Below are 20,009 nucleotides of genomic sequence, written 5' to 3' on the forward strand. Positions count from 1 at the left end.
GAGGACAACTACTCAGAATCTGACAGAATCTATCATATGACTTCAGAAGACTGTATATATACACTACCGTTCAAAAGTTTGGGGTCAGTAAGATTTTTTTATGTTTTTAAAAGAAGTATCTTCTGCTCACCAAGGCTGCATTTATTTGATCAAAAACCATAAAAAAAAAAAAAACAGTAATATTGTGAAATATTATGACAATTTGACAATGACTGTTTTCAATTTTAATATATTTTAAACTGTAATTTCTTCCTGTGATCAAAGCTGAATTCTCAGCATCATTACTCCAGTCTTCAGTGTCACATGATCCTTCAGAAATCATTCTAATATGATGATTTGCTCCTCAAGAAACATTCATTATTATTATCAGTGTTGAAAACGGTTGTGTACAATTTTTTTTCTAAATTCTTTGATGAATAGAAAGTTCAAAAGAACAGCATTTATTTAAATTTTCTAACATTATAAATGTCTTTACTGTAACTTTTGATCAATTTAACTCATCCTTGATGAATAAAAGTATTTATTTATTTTATTTATTTCCCCCCAAAAAATTTAAATAATTCTTACTGAACCCAAACTTTTGAACGGTAGTGTTTAAATGGTAAATGGTAAATGGACTGCATTTATATAGCGCTTTCACAGACCCAATGGCCACCAAAGCGCTTTACAATATTGCCTCACATTCACCCATTCACTCACTCATTCATACACCGACGGCGGTGTCAGCCATGCAAGGCGATCCAGCTCGTCGGGAGCAGCTGGGGTTAGGTGTCTTGCTCAAGGACACCTCGACACTTGGTCAGGTGGAACCGGGGATTGAACCACCAACCTTCCGGTTTGTAGACAATCTACATGAACCACTGAGCCACTGCCGCCCCAGTTTAATGTTACAAAAGCTTTAGATTTCAGATAAATGCTGTTCTTTTGAACTTTCTATTCATCATAGCATCATGAAATAAAAATGTAAATAACATTTTCAACATTGATAATAATCATAAATGTTTCTTGATCATCAAATCATCATATTAGAATGATTTCTGAAGGATCATGTGACACTGAAGACTGGAGTAATGATGCTGAAAATTCAGCTTTGATCACAGGAATAAATTACACTTTACTATATATTCACATAGAAAACAGCTGTTTTAAATTGGAATAATATTTCACAATATGACTGTTTTTGTTTGTATTTTTAATCAAATAAATGCAGCCTTGGTGAGCAGAAGAGACGTTTTTCTTTCAAAAACATAAAAAATCTTACTGACCCCAATATACTACTTTTATGATGCATTTATGGTGCTTAATTGTCCTTTTTAGAGTCTTACAGCCTCTGGCCACTGCAATTTATTGTTTACAAAAGTGTGGAACGATATGATGGTGAGTAAAATGACAGAACTTTGAATTATTTGTTTAAGTTAAGACTGAGTTTTGATACTCTTCATGTGGTTCCTTTAAAGTTTCCACAGTTTGATCTCTGCTGAAGAGACACTTCACCAGTCTCTGCATCACACATGGTCTTCATTTACAAGACATTATGGATGACAGTAGTCGTAACGTAAACAACCTAAGTTTGTCCAACTGATTCATTTCCAAATCATGATATGGTACCATTAATATATAATTCTTTTGGAGTTGCATGTTTGGAGAACAAAAGCGTTTTGTTTTGCTGCCAAGAATGAGATCTCTTGAATTTATGTCTTGTATATCTAATGTCTGAAATATGTCCAAATCAGAAAATACAGTCTGTTTATGTCAAAGCTAAAGCTTTAACGTTAGCATAAAATCAATAAAATAAAATAAAAAATATTAATAAAATAAAATAAAATAAATTAATTAATTAATTAAAATAAAAAATATTTATAAAATAAAATAATACAAATAATAAATAAATCAATAAAATAAAATGAAATAAAATGAAATAAAATGAAATAAAATGAAATAAAATGAAATAAAATGAAATAAAATGAAATAAAATGAAATAAAATGAAATAAAATAAAAGTCATACCTGCGATTTTTAGCACACTTTGAGAGTTGTGTGTGATGGGTGAGGTGACGCCCACAGGAGGATTGCGGCTCTTTTTGAAGCTCCCAGGTTGTCCGAGACTCTGAGGTTTCTTCAGTTCTCCTTTCCCCATCTTGTCCTGCGCGGGACCGTCCGGCAGCCGAGTTTTCCTCCACTTGCAGGACGGCTCTGCTTTTAGGCTCCCCGTGTCATAAACTCCATCAGCCTTCCGTAAGGACTTGCAGTCCTCGCTGTACCACGCCAGTCCACTCTCCACCAGAGAACGCTTCTCTGCATCCGTTCGCAACTTCACAAACACACACACACACACAGCAGAGGATATCTGTTAGAAGAGTATATTCAGTATGAGAAATCATGCTATATTACATTTTATATAAATACACTACAATAGTTTTCAACACTGATAATAATCCGAAATGTTTCTTGAGCAGCAAATCATCATATCAGAATGATTTCTGAAGGATCATGTGACACTGAAGACTGGAGTAATGATGCTGAAAATTCAGCTTTGCATCACAGGAATAAATTTCATTTTACAATGCATTCACATAGAAAACAGTTATTTTAACTTATAATAATTTTTTACTGTATTTTTGATCAAATAAACATAGCCTTTGTGAGAATTTACATTTATATTTTACATTTATGCATTTTTTTTATCCAAAGCGTTGCAATTTCATTGCATTTCAAGATACACATTTACATTCTTATCAATTCTTGCTTTCCCTGGGAATCGAACCCATGACCTTGGCGTTGCAAGCGCCAACACTCTACTGTTTGCACTACATTTTTATTAAAAAAACAAAAATATTTATTCCATAAAATTTATATTTTATTAGAATTTATTTGTTACTTACTATATTTATTTTATACTGTAATTTATGACCCACATGGAATCTTGATACTTCAACTGCAAAGTTATGCAAGCTCATATTCCATGCAGGCCTATTCGTGACTTACTTTTCCTGTAATTTATGACTGAACATTTTTCCAAGTTAAATTAAATGCATAAAGGCCTCATTCAACACACTCACATTATCTGAGAAGTAATAACCGCAATCAAAGATTAAACTGAGCTCATCTAGAAGACTTAAGCCTTAAAGACTTTTACACCTATTCTGTGAAGCTTTTCCATGGGCACAGAGCACATTCCTCTAATGCAAATAACTTTGCATTATACTGTATATAACATGCCATCTTTGACTAATGGAAGTGTAATGCCAAGAACATGACATTTCTCTTTTCACACAGTTGCATTTTGAGTAAAGACCAGATGGCACATTGAAAACATCTTCAAAATGTAATGTAATCATGACGACTAAAGCAGCACAGAAAAGTCTATTAAGTTATTTTGTTCCCCTTTTTGTCTGTTCTAGCTTGATTATTGACATTCGCGGCTTTTATGACGAGGAAAACAAAGGTGTGATTTCATCGAGAACTGATAGCAAGTGCTTCAAACAAGCAAATGACGTGCCTGATAGAAAACAGCTGCTCTTCATTCATCCAGGAAAATCAAAGCCAGGCTTTTTGAGCTGGTTAAATGTACGTACAAGCTCTCCCGGCCTGACTCTGACTGTAGGGGGGGGAATATGATACACGTGTCTCATACTTTGGTTATGTTGCATTATTTGTAATCATTATTTGTGACGTCGTCTTAACAAAATATCAATTTAAAAGATGCTTCTATTAACCCGGTGAGACAAAAACAGACCCACAAACTGAGAATTGTTTAATTTAGGTCTCAATTGTGACTGCGATACAGCTTCTTATCAACAGTAGAAACATTCAGTTCTAGAGAAAAACACCAGACTTCCAAACCAGAGACACGTTAAATTGAAGATGGCAGCAAACACCAAACCACAGTCTGAAACAAGAGCCTGAAACTGTCAAGACGTCTTGGGTTCTCTTGTCTTGACACAAAACAAATCCTCAGAGGTTATTTTATGCCAATGTTTACCAGAGCAGGAACTGCAAAACAATGTCAAAAACAGATACGGAAGTCATGTTAATATGTGCCTTGGTGTCTTCATTCGTTTCTGTTTTTTAAGCAGTGGTTGTGGTCATTTCAGTTTAGAACAAATTCAGGGTCTGTGTCTTTGAAAGAAGTCTCTTCTGTTCACCAAAAACTCAATTTATTTGATCAAAAATACAGTAAAACTAGCCTGGGAAAACCCAGACAACTTCCGGCAAATTTAGATTTGCTCTGCAAGTAGTCTGGCAAAGAGCTCATTCAAGCCCATTTCTAATCCGTCGAAATCGAGGCACCAATCAGAAACGTTGGGGCGGGCTTTACACGATGACGATCGCTCTGATTGGTTTTAGGTCTATCCAATTGCGCCCTGAGGCGTTTGAGCGACGTCCGTTGGTGAAGCGCAGCAACTTTTAAATGCATTATTATATTCAAATTGCAAACACATGAGGACAGTCTCCATGAAAGCCCCACTGGCAGATGAACGTGCTGCTACATTTCTCTCCGAAACGGTAGGAAATTAAATTAGATTTAATAGAGGATTTTAACTGTGACGAGATGACTGACAGGGCAGTTTACGTGACAGCTTCTTATGCACATGACAGATCCGTCCGATGAAGATGACGAAGTAGTATGTCCCAAAGCTTGCCTACTTTTTTGCTACACATTCAAAAGTAAATACCTTTTCTTCACAAAAAGAGTACATACTTTTATGGCGTAGTGTAACTTAGGCGAATTGGGACGCAGCATATGGCTTTACACGATGACGATCGCTCTGATTGGTTTTAGGTCTATCCACTTGTGCCCAGAGGCATTTGAGCGACGTCCGTTGGTGACGCCCCTTTGGAAATGAGTTATTAATGAAGCTTTGCCAGACCATAACTCAGTTACTACTGAGAATGGTCTGGTTTTAACCAGGCTACAGTAAAACAGTAATATTGTGAAATATTATCACAATATCAAATAACTGTTTAAATATTTGGTAAAATGTGGTTTATTCCTGTGATCAAAGCTGAATTTTCAGCATCATTACTCCAGTCTTCAGTGTCACATGATCCTTCAGAAATCATTCTGATATGATGATTTGCTGCTCAAGAAACATTTCTGATTATTATCAATGTTGAAAACATTCATATTTGCTGCTTCAAATTTTATTTTAGGATTCTCTGAAGAATTGAACATTAAACAAACAGCATTTATTTGAAATAGAAACCCTTTATAACATCATACATTTCTTTAATTTCTTAAAAAAATAAATAAAAATCATACTAACCCCAAATATTTTGAATGGTTGGTTACATTTTCTACCTCATGGCCAGAATATGGTCAACTTCATACTGAAAATGTCACGTTATTTACAGCTGTAGATTGATTTAGATCTGATCTAAATCCCTGTATTCTTACCTAAGCCACAAATGAGAGTCTGACTTGGCTAGTTGGATGAGTTTCTGGATATTTTCGTACCACAGAAAATCATGTCTTATACCTCACTTTCCAAAAGCAAACAGGAAAAGTGTGTTGACAGAAATCCACTCATGTTTAATGGATGCAGTGAGGTGTGCTTCTCCACAGACTTCCATTGTCCGCATGTTTTACAAGCTGAAATCTGTAGCATGTTGTCAGTAAGGCTTCAGTTGAATCTAACCCCATTCAGAACATTTAATAAGTGGTGTTTGTAGTGCAACATATACTGTATATGATGTCTCAAACCTGCTTGCTGTCATGCAAGTTTATGCCAAGTTATACTGAGTCCAAATAAGCAACGTTCAAGAAGCTTAAGAAGTGCTTACCATGACGGAGGAGTTGCGTCGCGAGCCGACAGGTGTGGTGGGGAGAGAGTTCAGAGAAGAGCTGGCGTTGAGATCCTCTGAGCTTAGGTTATCAGAACCATCGCTCAAACCACTGCTGATGGAGCTGCTCTCGTCCCAACTGCACACACACACACACACACACAGACAGACATTGATAAAGATGTTTAGAAGAAACACAGAAAGGATGAATGATGCAAGCGAGAAGTAAAGACCGCAGTACCACACCCTGGGCACGTGTTATTGCTCAGAGTTTGCTCTCTCAGGGCTCAGAAGACCTAATGGAGTCCTCAGACATTATTCACTTTTAGCATAAAGTTTGGGTCAGGTGTTTCCCCAAAAATTCTTTTAGAAATTAGACACAAATGAGTCAATAGTTGAAATACAGTAACATTAGATTAGAACTGAAGAAATTTCGTTTATTTTGAGTAGGGCTGCGAAACGATTAATCGCGATTAATCGCATCCAAAATAAAAGTTTGTGTTTACATCATATACTGTATGTGTGTGTGTACTGTGCATAATTATTTTGTATATATAAATACACACACATGCATGTATATATTTAAGATTTTTTTATTTATATATAAAATATTTATATTTATTTATAATACAAATTATATATATATATATATATATATATATATATATAAGCAACTATTTCTTAAATATATGCATGTGTGTATATTTATATATACAAAATAATTATGCACAATACACACATATATATTATGTAAACACAAACTCATTATTTTGGATGCGATTAATCGCGATTAATCGCGATTAATCGCTTCACAGCCCTAATTTTGAGATCTCTTTACGAAGCTTTCCTGTGAGATTATAGAGGTCTTTTTCACAGGAGGAAGATCTGAGTAGCATTTGATCTCAATCTCATCTCAGTATTGTCTAGAGAGAGCAAAATAAAGGTCCTTTATTGGCATTGATGGTTCCATGAAGAACCTTTCAGATCTATAAAACCTTTCAAATTTGCACATAAGGTTCTTTATAGTGGAAAACAGTTCTTTAGATTCTTAGAATGTTCTTCACACACACACACACACACAAAAAAAAAAGATTTTAAGGAAATTTTAAGAATTTTTTACTGAAAGGATCTTTAGGGAACCAAAAATTGTTCTTCTATATAATTGTAACCCTTAAAACTCATCTTCGATAACAAAAATGTACATGTTTTTTACCATTGCTTCATTTAGTATATGCAGATTCATGAATATGCAAATTAGTAAACAGCTAATAATGTATAATGTTACACAAACCATGTTCCGGTTCGCCGGTTAGAGTCAGACAGCTGCCTTTAAAAATCAGCATCCTTAGACATGCTTTGAACATTATAGTACTTATCCATTATACAGTACTTATCCAATACACTGGAGAAAGGCCTATAGTTCATCATTACATGATGTAGTATACATCATACATAATTGACTCGCTATATTGCTATATATACCCAATTTTTCCTGTCCCTTCTTAAGGTGTTCTCCGCCACACACGTTGACAGGATTGGTCACATGTTTGTGACGGTAGGAAACGGACGCGGTTTAAAACGTGTTTTTGAGACCGTCTTTGTTTCAATGCAGTTTTAAGGAGAAAATACTCAGCCATGGCGTTGACTCATGAATTTGCACATGGTTTGACTTAAAAAAAAAAAAAAAAATCCCCAGAGAGTGTAGAGTAGATATAAATTATTTGTCACTTGTCTTTCCTATGGGAAACTTTCTGCTCCATTACCTGACCTAGGAACAGACAGCAGGATCTCAATGGGAGTATCATAATGGAGCAGATGTCTTCACCATATGACCAGAGACTCATTCTACCACACAAGCTCAACTCTGGCTTTGAAACAGGCTTGCATTTACTTCCCAAAAAACCTTCTAGGGGATGTAGATGCAAAACTGAATGATGGGTAGCAACTGGAACGGTAAAGATTAAGGTCAGTGAGTTTATGAATGGCAAAGCCTCAGTCCCGTGACTACGGACGGGCTGTTCTGGCAAACGCTCCCTCTGTTCTGAAAGAGGGAAAGCCACACTAGGATCATAATTCGTCTTCAGTCTTGAAAAAGATGTGATTTAAGCCCAAAACATATGTGACAGAAATGCTATGCATGCTGTGCATTTTAAAACTCCTTTTCATTGTGTTTTCTATTCACAACAACATAAATTCAACAAGTTATATAATGCATTAAGTAGTTCCACAATCTGCTATTGTGTAAAGGCCCGTTCACATCAAGCACGATAACTATAACGATAACTATATTAGCGTCCACACCAGCGGACGATATCGTTCTGTTTATTCTACGTGCGAGTTGCAGTTTTGTCGTCTGCCGCTTTAAATGCTCGAGGTCTGCAAAGCAGGATGGATTCTGATTGGCTGTCGGAGTTTTTATCATTCATTAGCTGGAAAAAAAATCATTCTGAAAGTGATTCCAACAATATCGTTTCTCTGTGTCGTTATTATTAAAGAAGTTGTAGTGATATTCTTTTATATTTAGAACTTTTTTTTTAGGACTATAACTTTATCGTTATTGTTATAGTTATCGTCCTTAATGTGAATGGGCCTTAAATAAAAACGTAAAAAATAAAATAAATAATCATATTCTTCAGTAAAAAAATAGTAAAGCAAATTAATATTTAACTTTCTTAAAAAAAAAAAAAAATTAAAAAAAAAGTATGGGATAATTACATTCTTAATAAAAAGATGCAGTAAACAGATTTATAATTCTCTCAAAATAAAAGTTTGGAAAAGAAGGATTATGAATGATTATATCCTTAATTAAAAGTAAAAAGAAGTGTAAGTTAACAGAAAAATAATACACATACAAACAAATAAATAAATAAAAAACTTCAATTATTAACTATATTTCATTAAATATGATTTAGTAATAATACATTTATAATTAATTGATCAAAGGGTTAAGGGTAGTGTTGTGATATTTTTAAAGGAAAACAAGGAAAAAATACTGTCAAAGAAAATTAAAACTCAAGAATACAGTGAAAATGGTTTTGGACCAGAAGAGGTTCTTTGCTGAAACAAAAGTTCTTCAAAGAGCCATTCAAGAATCTTTAATGACTCAAGTGCGATGTTAATAATGACTCAAGTGGGATGTTAATAATGACTCAAGTGGGATGTTAAAAATGAACCTGAGTGATTATCCCAGTAGATGTCTGTCTGTCTCTTTCTGCTATCATGTCGGTTCTAGAGTACTTTGTGGTTTCAAACTCAGCAGAGACTACAGAGATGGAAAAGGGAATTATGGGTGCCAAAGAATCAGAGGACAAAAATGGCTTGTTGATGTTCCGAAGAACAACTTAAGGAGCCAGCAATTTGTGCTAATTACAGGTTGTGCGGGCATCGAGGGGAGAGAATGGACTTGCCTACATGTCTCAACGGTTAGAGACGACTCCCGCAAGGATGTTTCTTAATGCTTTTCTTTTCCACTTCAGTTTCCATTTCCACCCATTTAAAAATGTAATGGTGGCACTCTGGAGCCAAAAGTTGGCCGAAGTCTGCGTCAGCAAGTTTTAGTCTCGTTTGAACGGGAATTGTGAGATTACCATACTGAGATATTGCATAATTAAAAGAGCAAACTAGTCTCAGACATTAGATTTTGTGTGGTTTCCATGTGCAAAACTCACTTCCATAATACTGAAGCATTCTGGGTAATGTCTACTTGTCAAGGCAGTTGCTATGGTGTTTGTGGTGGTTTTCATTAATTGAAAAAAAGAGAAATAAAATATAAATATTAGATTTTAAGGTAAATACTATAATGGTAGACAATATAGAAATGAAACTAAAGTAACAATGCTGATCAACCTCAAACATACAGACACAAGATGACATTGTTCACACAAACGCTCTGATTGATGTCTCAGAACAGAGGAGTTTTGGTTCATCAGTGTTTCACCCTCAGCAATAAAAGTCCGGTTCTGTTCAGTCTCTCAGGAAATGCTTGCTGTCTCTATATTGGGCTGAGGGACGATTCATGAAGAACCACTGTGGTCTCCAGAATGGGCAACGGTACCATCAATCTCATTTGAACATTGGAAACCGCCAAATAACTCAGGAAATCATTCATCACAGCTGCTGTGAAAACACAGCCCAAAAGGTACGAGTTTAAAATGGAAAAAGACGACAGTGTAAGAAATCCAGCTAGTTTTGCAGCTGCACACAGTGAAACATAGAGAAAAGATGAAGATAAAAAAACTGTGGTTGCCAGAAATTCAACGTGATTGTGACAATGTTTCAGGTATTACGACATATGACATATTGCTGCTTTTAAATTTTACAGATAGTATAGCATGTTTTCATTAAGTGATTTAATGTTAAAGGAACACTCCACAGTTTTTTGAAATAGGGCTTATTCACCTTCTTTCATTTAGATAGGTGGGCAAATGCATTTTTGTCTCAGTGCATGCATTGTTTTAGTTTGACAGGGTCGGCGCTAGCTTAGCTTAGCACAATGAATGGAATCCTTTGTTGCCAGCTAGCATGTCCTGAGTAAAAGTGATATAAAAAATTTAAAAAACCCACCTAATTACTTCTTGTGGCCTGCGTATTCACAACAAGTACAAATAGTGATGCAGATTAACACACGGCGATTTCCTAGGCAGATATTGACTTATATATTAAGGACTATATTAGGGGGAAGCACAGGCGAAGCACTGCTACTTGGGCGTGATATCTCTGCGCCCAAGTAGCAGTGCTTCACCTGTGCTTCCCCCTAATATAGTCCCAAGTCAATATCTGCATAGGAAATCATCTAGTGTTAATCTGCATCGCTATTTGTACTTGTTGTGAATATGCAGGCCACAAGAAGTAATTAGGTGGGTTTTTAATTTTTTTTATATCACTTTTACTCAGGACATGCTAGCTGGCAACAAAGGATTCCATTCATTATGCTAAGCTAAGCTAGCACCGACCCTGTCAAACTAAAACAATGCATGCACTGAGACAAAAATGCATTTGCCCACCTATCTAAATGTAGGAAAGAAGGTGAATAAGCCCTATTTCAAAAAACGGTGGAGTGTTCCTTTCATATATAATCTACCTACAATTTGATTTCTACCATCAAATGTACTGACAACCATCAATATATATATAAAATCTTTAAATGTTACTCAACATTAGTGGGATCAACAAAGTGTCTTTCTTTAAAGAAAAATTTTGAGTTTCAATGAACTTAAAAATGTAGGCAACCAGGTTACTTTAAAGCTACACTGTGTAGGATTTTCTCCCATCTAGCGGTGAAATTGTTTATGACTACCAACTGAACATTACTTTCTAGCCCCTCCCATTCTGAGGGTGTTTTAACTTCTACGGTGGCGTATTATTTCAAATCTGCCGGCAGTCGCGAGTAATCCCCCCCTCGCATTCGTCACGGTGCCACTGAGTTTAAAAAAGCGAAAGGCGAAGCTTGAATTTCCAGGTATGTCCCTCTTTGGCTAATGTATTTTCAAGATGGAGGCGCAACATGGATGCCGTCATTCGAGTGACTCGCTCGTATGTATTATAAATGACAGATTCTACGCTTACGAGAATACTTGATTAGTTGGTAGAAGTAATTACACATTAATGAGCACATATCATTTTAAAAGAACAAAGTGTTTTTTGCTAAGAATCAACTTAAAAAATTACACAGTGTAGCTTTAAGTTAAACCAACAAATCATTTTTTTACAGTGACGATGAATCAGAAATCATCTGCTAATAGTGAATATGGGTTGTATGAATGAGATTCGTACGTACTACATCCACCATGTTGTTAGTGTCACATGACCAACCAGCGTCAGTTGCGTCGCTTCACTTGCCTTCATAAATCCCTCCCGTGGCCTCATGGGATAGTTAAGTGTGTATCAAATCAAAATCTGCAGTGAAAGTAGTAGGTTATCCAATCACATTTTACCTACTGTTTTTCAAATATGTATTCAGACATACTCTTTTGGCGTACTGTTTTTCGCATACTACATGTATAGACGGTGCACAGAGTCATACACACAATGACAAAACACCATCAGATAATAACAAAAGTCCAAAGCACAGGCAAAATCCAGGGTAACGGGCAGAAGATTGAGACCATAACACGGGAACCAGGATAAAGTGCTCAGAATGGCAGTGTAATACAAACAAGACTTCGCAAAGAGTGAATGAACACACGTGGTTTAAATATGTAATAATGACAAACAGGTGGCAGTAATCAACATAATGAGTCCAGGCAATGGGTTATGGGAAACGTAGTTCATGAAGCAGTAAAGGAGGCTGAAGGAGTGTCCTCTGGTGGTTATCATGGGCACTACAGCTGGCAGGTGTGACACCAACATTATTTTATAGTAAAACTACATTAAAACCATTCACAACTTTTCCACTGTATATGATAAGTTAACCAATTAACAGGTTTTTACTGTAGCTTTTTACAACGTAATTTTACAATGTAAGCTGTGAAATGCATTTCAATTATTAAGTAATTATTCATATAATTGGACTAGTCTTTATGTCAATGGTCAAAAGTGTGGCTAAGAGACAATTAAGGCAGTCTGGCACCACAAACGTCTGAACTGAATGGAATTAATGTCTAAATAATTTGGTCTACTACCTCTAAACTAGGTTTCACTCTCACAGAAAACCTCAAGTGTTGACAGGAATAAAGGCTGCAGTGGCGCCGATAACTTTAACAGGTCCTTTGGGGTTTTTATGAAGAATGGATCGTGCTTGTACTTACGAAAACTCAGATCACTCTACCAAATTTGACTACCAATACTTGATGACAGAGTATTAAACCATTGTTTATTCTGGCTACAGCTCAAATTGGCAGGTTGATTTGTATTCTGTGTGATTAAAAAATTGAGGAATGACTTTGGGTGGGGAGGTTTTGTTGAGCTTGAAATACTGAGCAATTATGTTCTCCTCCCAACTTTATTCCTTATGAAAAGCATGTGGGGCTTTGTGACAACTCCCAGCACTCATATCAGCTGTGACTATATTTTGAGTTACACCCATATTGGTGAAAAAATCCATAAGTGACACAATACGCAGAGAGGAAGAAAAAAAACAAGAGTGTGTAGAGTCTTGAGTTATTTACCAGATGACCGATTCAAACACAGTTACTCTAACATAAAACTGACCAATAAAATATCCTTCCACTTCAAAAGGACGAAAAACACTTTGAAAAAATCCTAATTAGACTCAACTTTGACCTCTGTAAACATGAACATGCACTTTGCATGTAGGTGTTGCAGTTTAACTAACAGGAGCCACTCTTTAGAGAGCCTTTTCTCAGATTACACAGCATCTGTTTGCACTTAAAGTAATACACAGTACATATTTATATCAGCAGTGTTGTTATTGTTATCTAAATCTAAAACTATTTTTGGTAATTGAAATAGAGCTGAAATAAAATATAAATATCCAATTTAGGACATAAACAAAAATGAAAATGTTGCATTGACAACTAACTAATTGAAAAAAAGTCAATAAGGAATATAAAAAAACAAAAACTAATAAACTTACTGAAACTTAAACCAGGCCTTCAATTAAAATGAAAACTAAAAATATAAAATCCAATTCAAAATATTAATAAATAATACTAAAATAGCACTATACATCACTGAGACACTGATGTTCAGTAAATTATTAGTGATTTATTATTAGCAGTATTATTTTTATAAACAATGATAAAAACAATAACAAATTCTTTCCCCAGTAATATAGTTCATTAGAAACTCATTCAACTAATCTCAGGTGTGTTTACTTTGGCTATTTCACTGCGAACACGACTTATCCAATCAGAATTTGGAACCGAACCCATCCGTTCTATAATAAATAATACAGAACAGCGTCCAATTTGATAATCCTTTAAAAAAAGCAGGGATTAGTAAATAAAACATATTGCTGTCAAACGATTTTTCCTTTCATAAGCACTAAAAAAAAACCTTTACTCACTTTGAAAAGAACATGGTTCTGTTGAGACACGCAGATGTCGTCAGAGGGCGAAACTCCCTGCGCGAGAATCCTTCACTCATCGCTGAGTCACGCGAAATCACGCACACTCATCCAGTCTTTGTTCACGCTTAATCCAACTCTCATCCATTGAAACTATCCGACTGAGATCAGGAGTCCCTCTCTCACAGGCAACACCCCCGTAAAACACCCCCACCTCCCGGACAGCCAGTAACTGTGTCCAGATGTTCAGCAGCGTCCAGCGTGTGCAAATACAGCTGCATTACTGGACCTGGTCATGTTCAGTACAGTTACTCTTTCAGTGGAATCACAGCGCACACACACACACACACACACACACACACACACACACGCGCGCACGCGCACACACACACACACACACACACACACACACACACACACACACACACACACACACACACACGCACACACACATTCTTGTACATCTATCTTTATGAGGACATTCATTGACACAATGCAATCTCTAGCTCCTTACCCTAACCTTACCCATCTCCACTAAGTGCCTAACCCGACCCCTGACCCTAAACCTAAACCTACCCATAACCTATAGACTCCCCAATATATAGTTTGTAATTTAAAAATATATTTGATGAAACATATGCATTGTTTTATACAAATAAACAATCTGTATTTGAAAACAATGTGTATATTATTTATTAAAATAAGGTCATAAATAAAAATGTATATTTAACTCAACTGTTGGGTTATTTCAACCCAACTGGAGTTTAACCCAATGCATTGGGTTAAAATAACCCAGAGTTGGGAAGGTGCTATACCAACCCATAGTTGGGTTATTCGTTGGGTTATTTTTAACCCAACATTTTTAAGAGAGTACAGTTATTATAACCATATCCATAAACCAAGGCTTGACCCTCAAAAAGGCGTTTAAAGGGCTCTCAGAAAGTGAGGACTGGGCAAAATGTCCTCACTCTGCTGGTCCAAAACTCAAACTGGTCCTATCACACACACACAGCGCACGCACACACAGCACACACACACACAGCACACGCACACAGACACACACACACACACACACACACACACACACACACACACACACACACACAGCACACGCACACACACACAGACACACAGCACACGCACACACACACACACACAGCACACGCACAGCGCACACACACACACACACACACACACACACACACACACACACGTTAACATTTTGGGGTCAGTTTGATTTTTTTAAAATAAATTCATATTTCTATTCAGCAAGGATGCATTAAATTGATCAAAAGTGACAGCAAAGACATTTATAATGTTACAAAAGTTTTCTCTTTTAAACAAATGCTGCTCTTTTGAACTTTCAATTAAAAAATCTATCAGTTTCCACAGAAATATGAAGCAGCACAACTGTTTTCAACATTGAAAATAATTCCTGAGCAGCAAATCATCATATTAGAATGATTTCTGAAGGATCATGTGACACTGAAGACTGGAGTAATGATGCTGAAAATTCAGCTTTGATCACAGGAATAAATTATATATATTCAATATATTCAAATAGAAAACACTCATTTTAAATTGTAATGACATTTCACAATATTCCTGTTTTTACTGTATTTTAATCAAATAAATACAGCCTTGGTGAGCATAAGACACTTCTATCAAAAACTTCTTTGAAAAATCTTACTGACTCCAAACTTTTGAACGGTATAGTGTATCAAAGCACCATAAGATTACTGTACCATTTTATAAGGGTAATATAATGCATTACATATACAGCTTCATGGAAAGTGTTTTGAGATTTACAACACCATTCATCTATACTGACAAAACCGGTGAGTTAAACTTCAGGCTACGTGTCTGAACCAGCTAACGCCAGAAGCACACACACTTCCCATGACAGACCGCTTTGATGGCTTTTCCACACCAGCAAACGCACACATTCATCTCTGTTCACCTTTGATGTCGAGAGCTTCTTCTGAGGTTCACGCCAGAGTCCAGCGGGGAAAAACGCGACGAGCACCATATGAGCATGAGGAGAACAGGGAAACGCTGGGATATATTAGCTGTGAGCGAGTTACTGAGTGAAATGAAGCTTGAATCTCTTTCTGTCCATCTCGTTTCTTTCATGAGGCTCCAGTGGTGTCGAACCATGTCTACACATATACACAAACACACACATAAACCACACACAGATATATCTCCCAAACACACTGTGTGTGGCCTGCGCTCCTTCAGCTACGAGGTTATGTGCGCACATCATCTGGAAACGCGGATAATCATAACATGTACACAGTGTGTATCCGCAAATAGCGAATGAATGCATCTTTCCAGCCCTAAAGGGCCTGGCTGCCTATAAAGGTACAGAATATTCATAAAAGTTGCATAAAACCTCAGAATTAGACATTTGGTTGCACTTTATTTTGATGGTCCACTTTAGATGTTCTAACAATAAGTAACTTTGCAACTACATGTTAACTAGCAGTCATTAGAGTATTAGTAGACTGTCTGCTTAAAGGATAATTCCGGTATTTAGCACTTTAAGTCTCTTTTCTGGTTTGTTTTGGATGAGCTAGAGTGGTGGACACAGAAATGTTGGCGATGGATCCTGTCTCGACTTTTTGACTCGTTTAGAATCGCCTTTGACCGCTTCAGAGTGGCTGTCTATGGGCATGCACGAACATGTCCTTAAAACAACCCTTAACGTTCGTTTTCAAACCTGTGCAACTCACCGAGTGGTTAGTGGTGTTCATTGATGATTAAAAACAAATATATCGGTGCAATGTATGATTTCAATCCGTGTTATTTGCTATAGTGGAACTATTTTTTCAGATACCTCACAACCGCGTATAAACTTCCGCTCGATATTTGAGTCTGAAGCGCAGTGATATCAACGAGCAATGAGTCCTTCAACAGAAATCAATGGGATTTTACAAAATGCCAAATGAAACACGACAGAAACTGTATTTATTGCAATATAGGGAGGGGGGTGTTCTAATTCAAGTACTTAGCTCAGTGTAGCATGTACAAAGGTATACTGCTTAGAAAGTATATTTAGATATTTACATGTATAGTTACTATTTTGGTGTCATTGTGCATGTTTGTTGTCTTTAAGAAAATTAAAATAAAGGGATACATTTTTTTTATTTTTTTTCATGTATTTCGCTACGCTACTTGTTTTGGAACATCAACGAACACCACTAACCACTCGGTGATGGAAAACGAACGTTAAGGGTTGTTTTAAGGACATGTTCGTGCATGCCCATAGACAGCCACTCTGAAGCGGTCAAAGGCGAATCTAAACGAGTCAAATAGTCGAGACGGGACCCATCGTCAACATCTCTGTGTCCACCACTCTAGTTCATCCATAACAAACCAGAAAAGAGACTCAAAGTGCTAAATACCCGAATTATCCTTTAATATCTGCCAACACTTTATTGTGATGTGCCTCCAACAGACTTTCTACTGACTATAAATAACTTTGCAAGTACTTTCAACTTATTATACTTACCCGAACCCTAACCTAACAGTCTACTGATACTCTAATGAGAGTTAGTTGATATGTAGTTGCTTATAGTTAGTCTAAAATGAACCATCGAAATAAAGTGTTACCAGAAATCTAAATAGAAAAAAGCAAGAGTATTTGCACCTTATAAAAACATGCATGTTCATAGTTTTTCATCAAAATGCAATAACTATAGTTTAGCAGTAACACTGAAAGCACTCTTCTAACTCATCTTTGTGCATCCAAAATTTAAGACAGTCAGTACAAGGCGAAATCTACAGTAGGATTAGGTCAATGTACACTCTAAACATGTCTGTTTCAGTCTAAAATACGGCATATTATGGAAGTTAAATGGGTTACAAAATCCAAAGAATAAAGTAAAACCAACAACATATGTGCATGCACATTTCTTTAGTTTGGCTTTATAATCAACACATGAATATCTGCCATAATGCCAATTTTCATAGTCATCACATCTGCCCAACCAGACTAAAAGCATGAACTGAACGCAGTTCACTTGTGTAACAAGCTTCTAAAGACACAATACTGGCTCTCTGGGATTTAGACCAATGCAGTGCATGAATAACAACACATCATTCACTTTTATATCCTTGTGTCATGAACACATTTCTGCCACAATTATTAAATGAAGATTTCAAACTATAAATCAAATGACTTCAATCCCATCAAATCTGCTTTTGCATGAACAAACGCTCCACATGCACGCGTCACTGCGTTAATGAGCGACTTTTACACAACAAAGAGTCTTTTACACCAGGCATCCGTTAGATCGAGATGTAAGATTGTGAGTTATGTTCACAGAAGGGAAACAAATGATGTGAATCTCTCAAACAAACCACAAAACAGCAGCTCAAGCCTGAAACATTAATAAAAGCCATACACACACTTTTCCATGCATAAGCCCAGAAGAAAACGTAATTGCTCAGAGATTGCACTTTCACAGCTCAAGAAACTTCTTAATTATTCATCATTTAGGTATCAACTTTATCTCAGATGCTATACTTTAAGATGCTTTTAGTAATAAAATCACCAGACAAAAGTCAATAGTTGTCATAAAATAAGTGTATAGACCGGATCTTTTGCTCCAGGAAAAATGGGATGGGAAACTTTTGTGTTTACATCGAGATCTCTGATATTGGTGTTTTAGCAAATCTCTTCTGAAACTCAGATTGCTTGATTTGGAAAAACAGGAGAATTAAGCAAAAAGGTCCTCAATTTCATCTCACTGCTGTCAAGAAAAACATTTGACATATTAACAATAGAAATATTGAGATATTAAACATAAATGTCTAATTTTTGTTTTCCTTTTCAAGCATTTTGAGAGCTTTGCATGGAGATAAAACATTTATTTACACTCCGGTTACATACCGGCATCTATGGTTCCACTAAGAACCTTTAACATCCATGGAAAAATGTTCTTAACACTAAGAAAAAATTGGTTCTTTAAGCAACCAATAAAGGTTCTTTAATGGCATCACTGCGAAAAACCCCTTTTGGAACCTTTATTTTTACGAGTGTACATAATATTTACTTGTTTATCAGAAATTCAGTGTCAAAGCACAGCATTCCTCTCTGCACTGCCACAAAGGGAACCTAATAATAGAGATAATTCACTGACACCCACATGAAACACCCACAGCCCGTGAGGAAACGGCACACATGCGCCGCCGCAGACGTCTGCAGTTCCAGTGTATTTCCAGCAGGGGTCACAGCATGTGAAGCAGGACCCCGTCACACACTCATGCAGAAGAGCATTCAGCCTGACCACACATAGAGCTTGTGTATGTAATGGGAGTCCTAGAATAATATCCCTCACGACCCCAGACACCTCTCCAGATGTGTGTGTGTTTATTTGTCTGTAGGACAGCTGATGTCCACATGCTCGGAGATCTAGACTGGTCACCCTTCCTCTTGTGGTCAATGTGAAAGAGTATTGGGAACGAGGCCTTGAATTACACGAAAACCTCACACCTACTGTAAGCACAAATTGCATTACATCCTACGTTTGCTGAGATCCTTGCTGGAAGTTAAAGTTAAAATTATAGAATGGCTTGTAATACTGTGGACTATTCAAGCTATTGGTTAAATTGTCAATAAACCAAGTTTGAACTACAAAAAACTAAAAAGTTTGATATTCTAAAATGTTACACACATATAAAAGTAAAACACTGTCAGGGTAATACACAACACTAAACTAAACAACACAAATGCTCAAATGAACATAACTATTAGCACAAAAAGAAACTCTTTACATGTGATGAGTGAAGACATCTTCAAATGCTCTTTTCCTCATCGCAAATATCATGATCAATGATTTGTATTGTAATATATACATTTAAATAATCCAATTAAACATTAATATATTTTTTCAAAAATTATGATTCATTTTCTATTATTATTATTATCATCATTATTATAATCAAATTAAACAAATATATTTTTTCATAAATTATTAAGTGATTCATACTTTCATTTTAAAGAAATATTGTTCTAATAGTATCATCATTATTATAAATATTTTTATATTTTACTATGCCATGCATAGTCTTGATAAATATACATTTAAATAATATTTATTTTTGCATATATATTATAAAGTGATCCATACTTTTTTACTTTTAGAGAAATATTATTCTATTGTTATAATTAAAATAAATATGTTAAAATTGTATGATGACATGCATTGCCTTGTGAAATGTAATTTTATATATTTTATTTAATAACATACATT

The 20,009-nt window shown here is 35.9% G+C and overlaps 1 protein-coding gene across 8 annotated transcripts in view; it reads right to left on the reverse strand.

Annotated features, from left to right (window-relative positions):
• Positions 1–20,009, reverse strand: part of nav1b (neuron navigator 1b) — a 79,961-nt gene that overhangs the window by 31,255 nt on the left and 28,697 nt on the right. For all 8 annotated transcript variants that reach the window (XM_082136305.1, XM_082136301.1, XM_082136299.1 and 5 more), the window contains 2 exons: positions 5,784–5,922; positions 2,007–2,310 (listed from right to left, as the gene is read on the reverse strand). In XM_082136305.1, coding sequence (XP_081992431.1) covers positions 2,007–2,310; positions 5,784–5,922 — 443 coding nt within the window. The remainder of the gene's footprint in view (positions 1–2,006; positions 2,311–5,783; positions 5,923–20,009) is intronic.

This window comes from Leuciscus leuciscus (assembly GCF_965113295.1).
Source record: "Leuciscus leuciscus genome assembly, chromosome: 14".
In the NCBI taxonomy this organism is placed as follows: domain Eukaryota; kingdom Metazoa; phylum Chordata; class Actinopteri; order Cypriniformes; family Leuciscidae; genus Leuciscus; species Leuciscus leuciscus.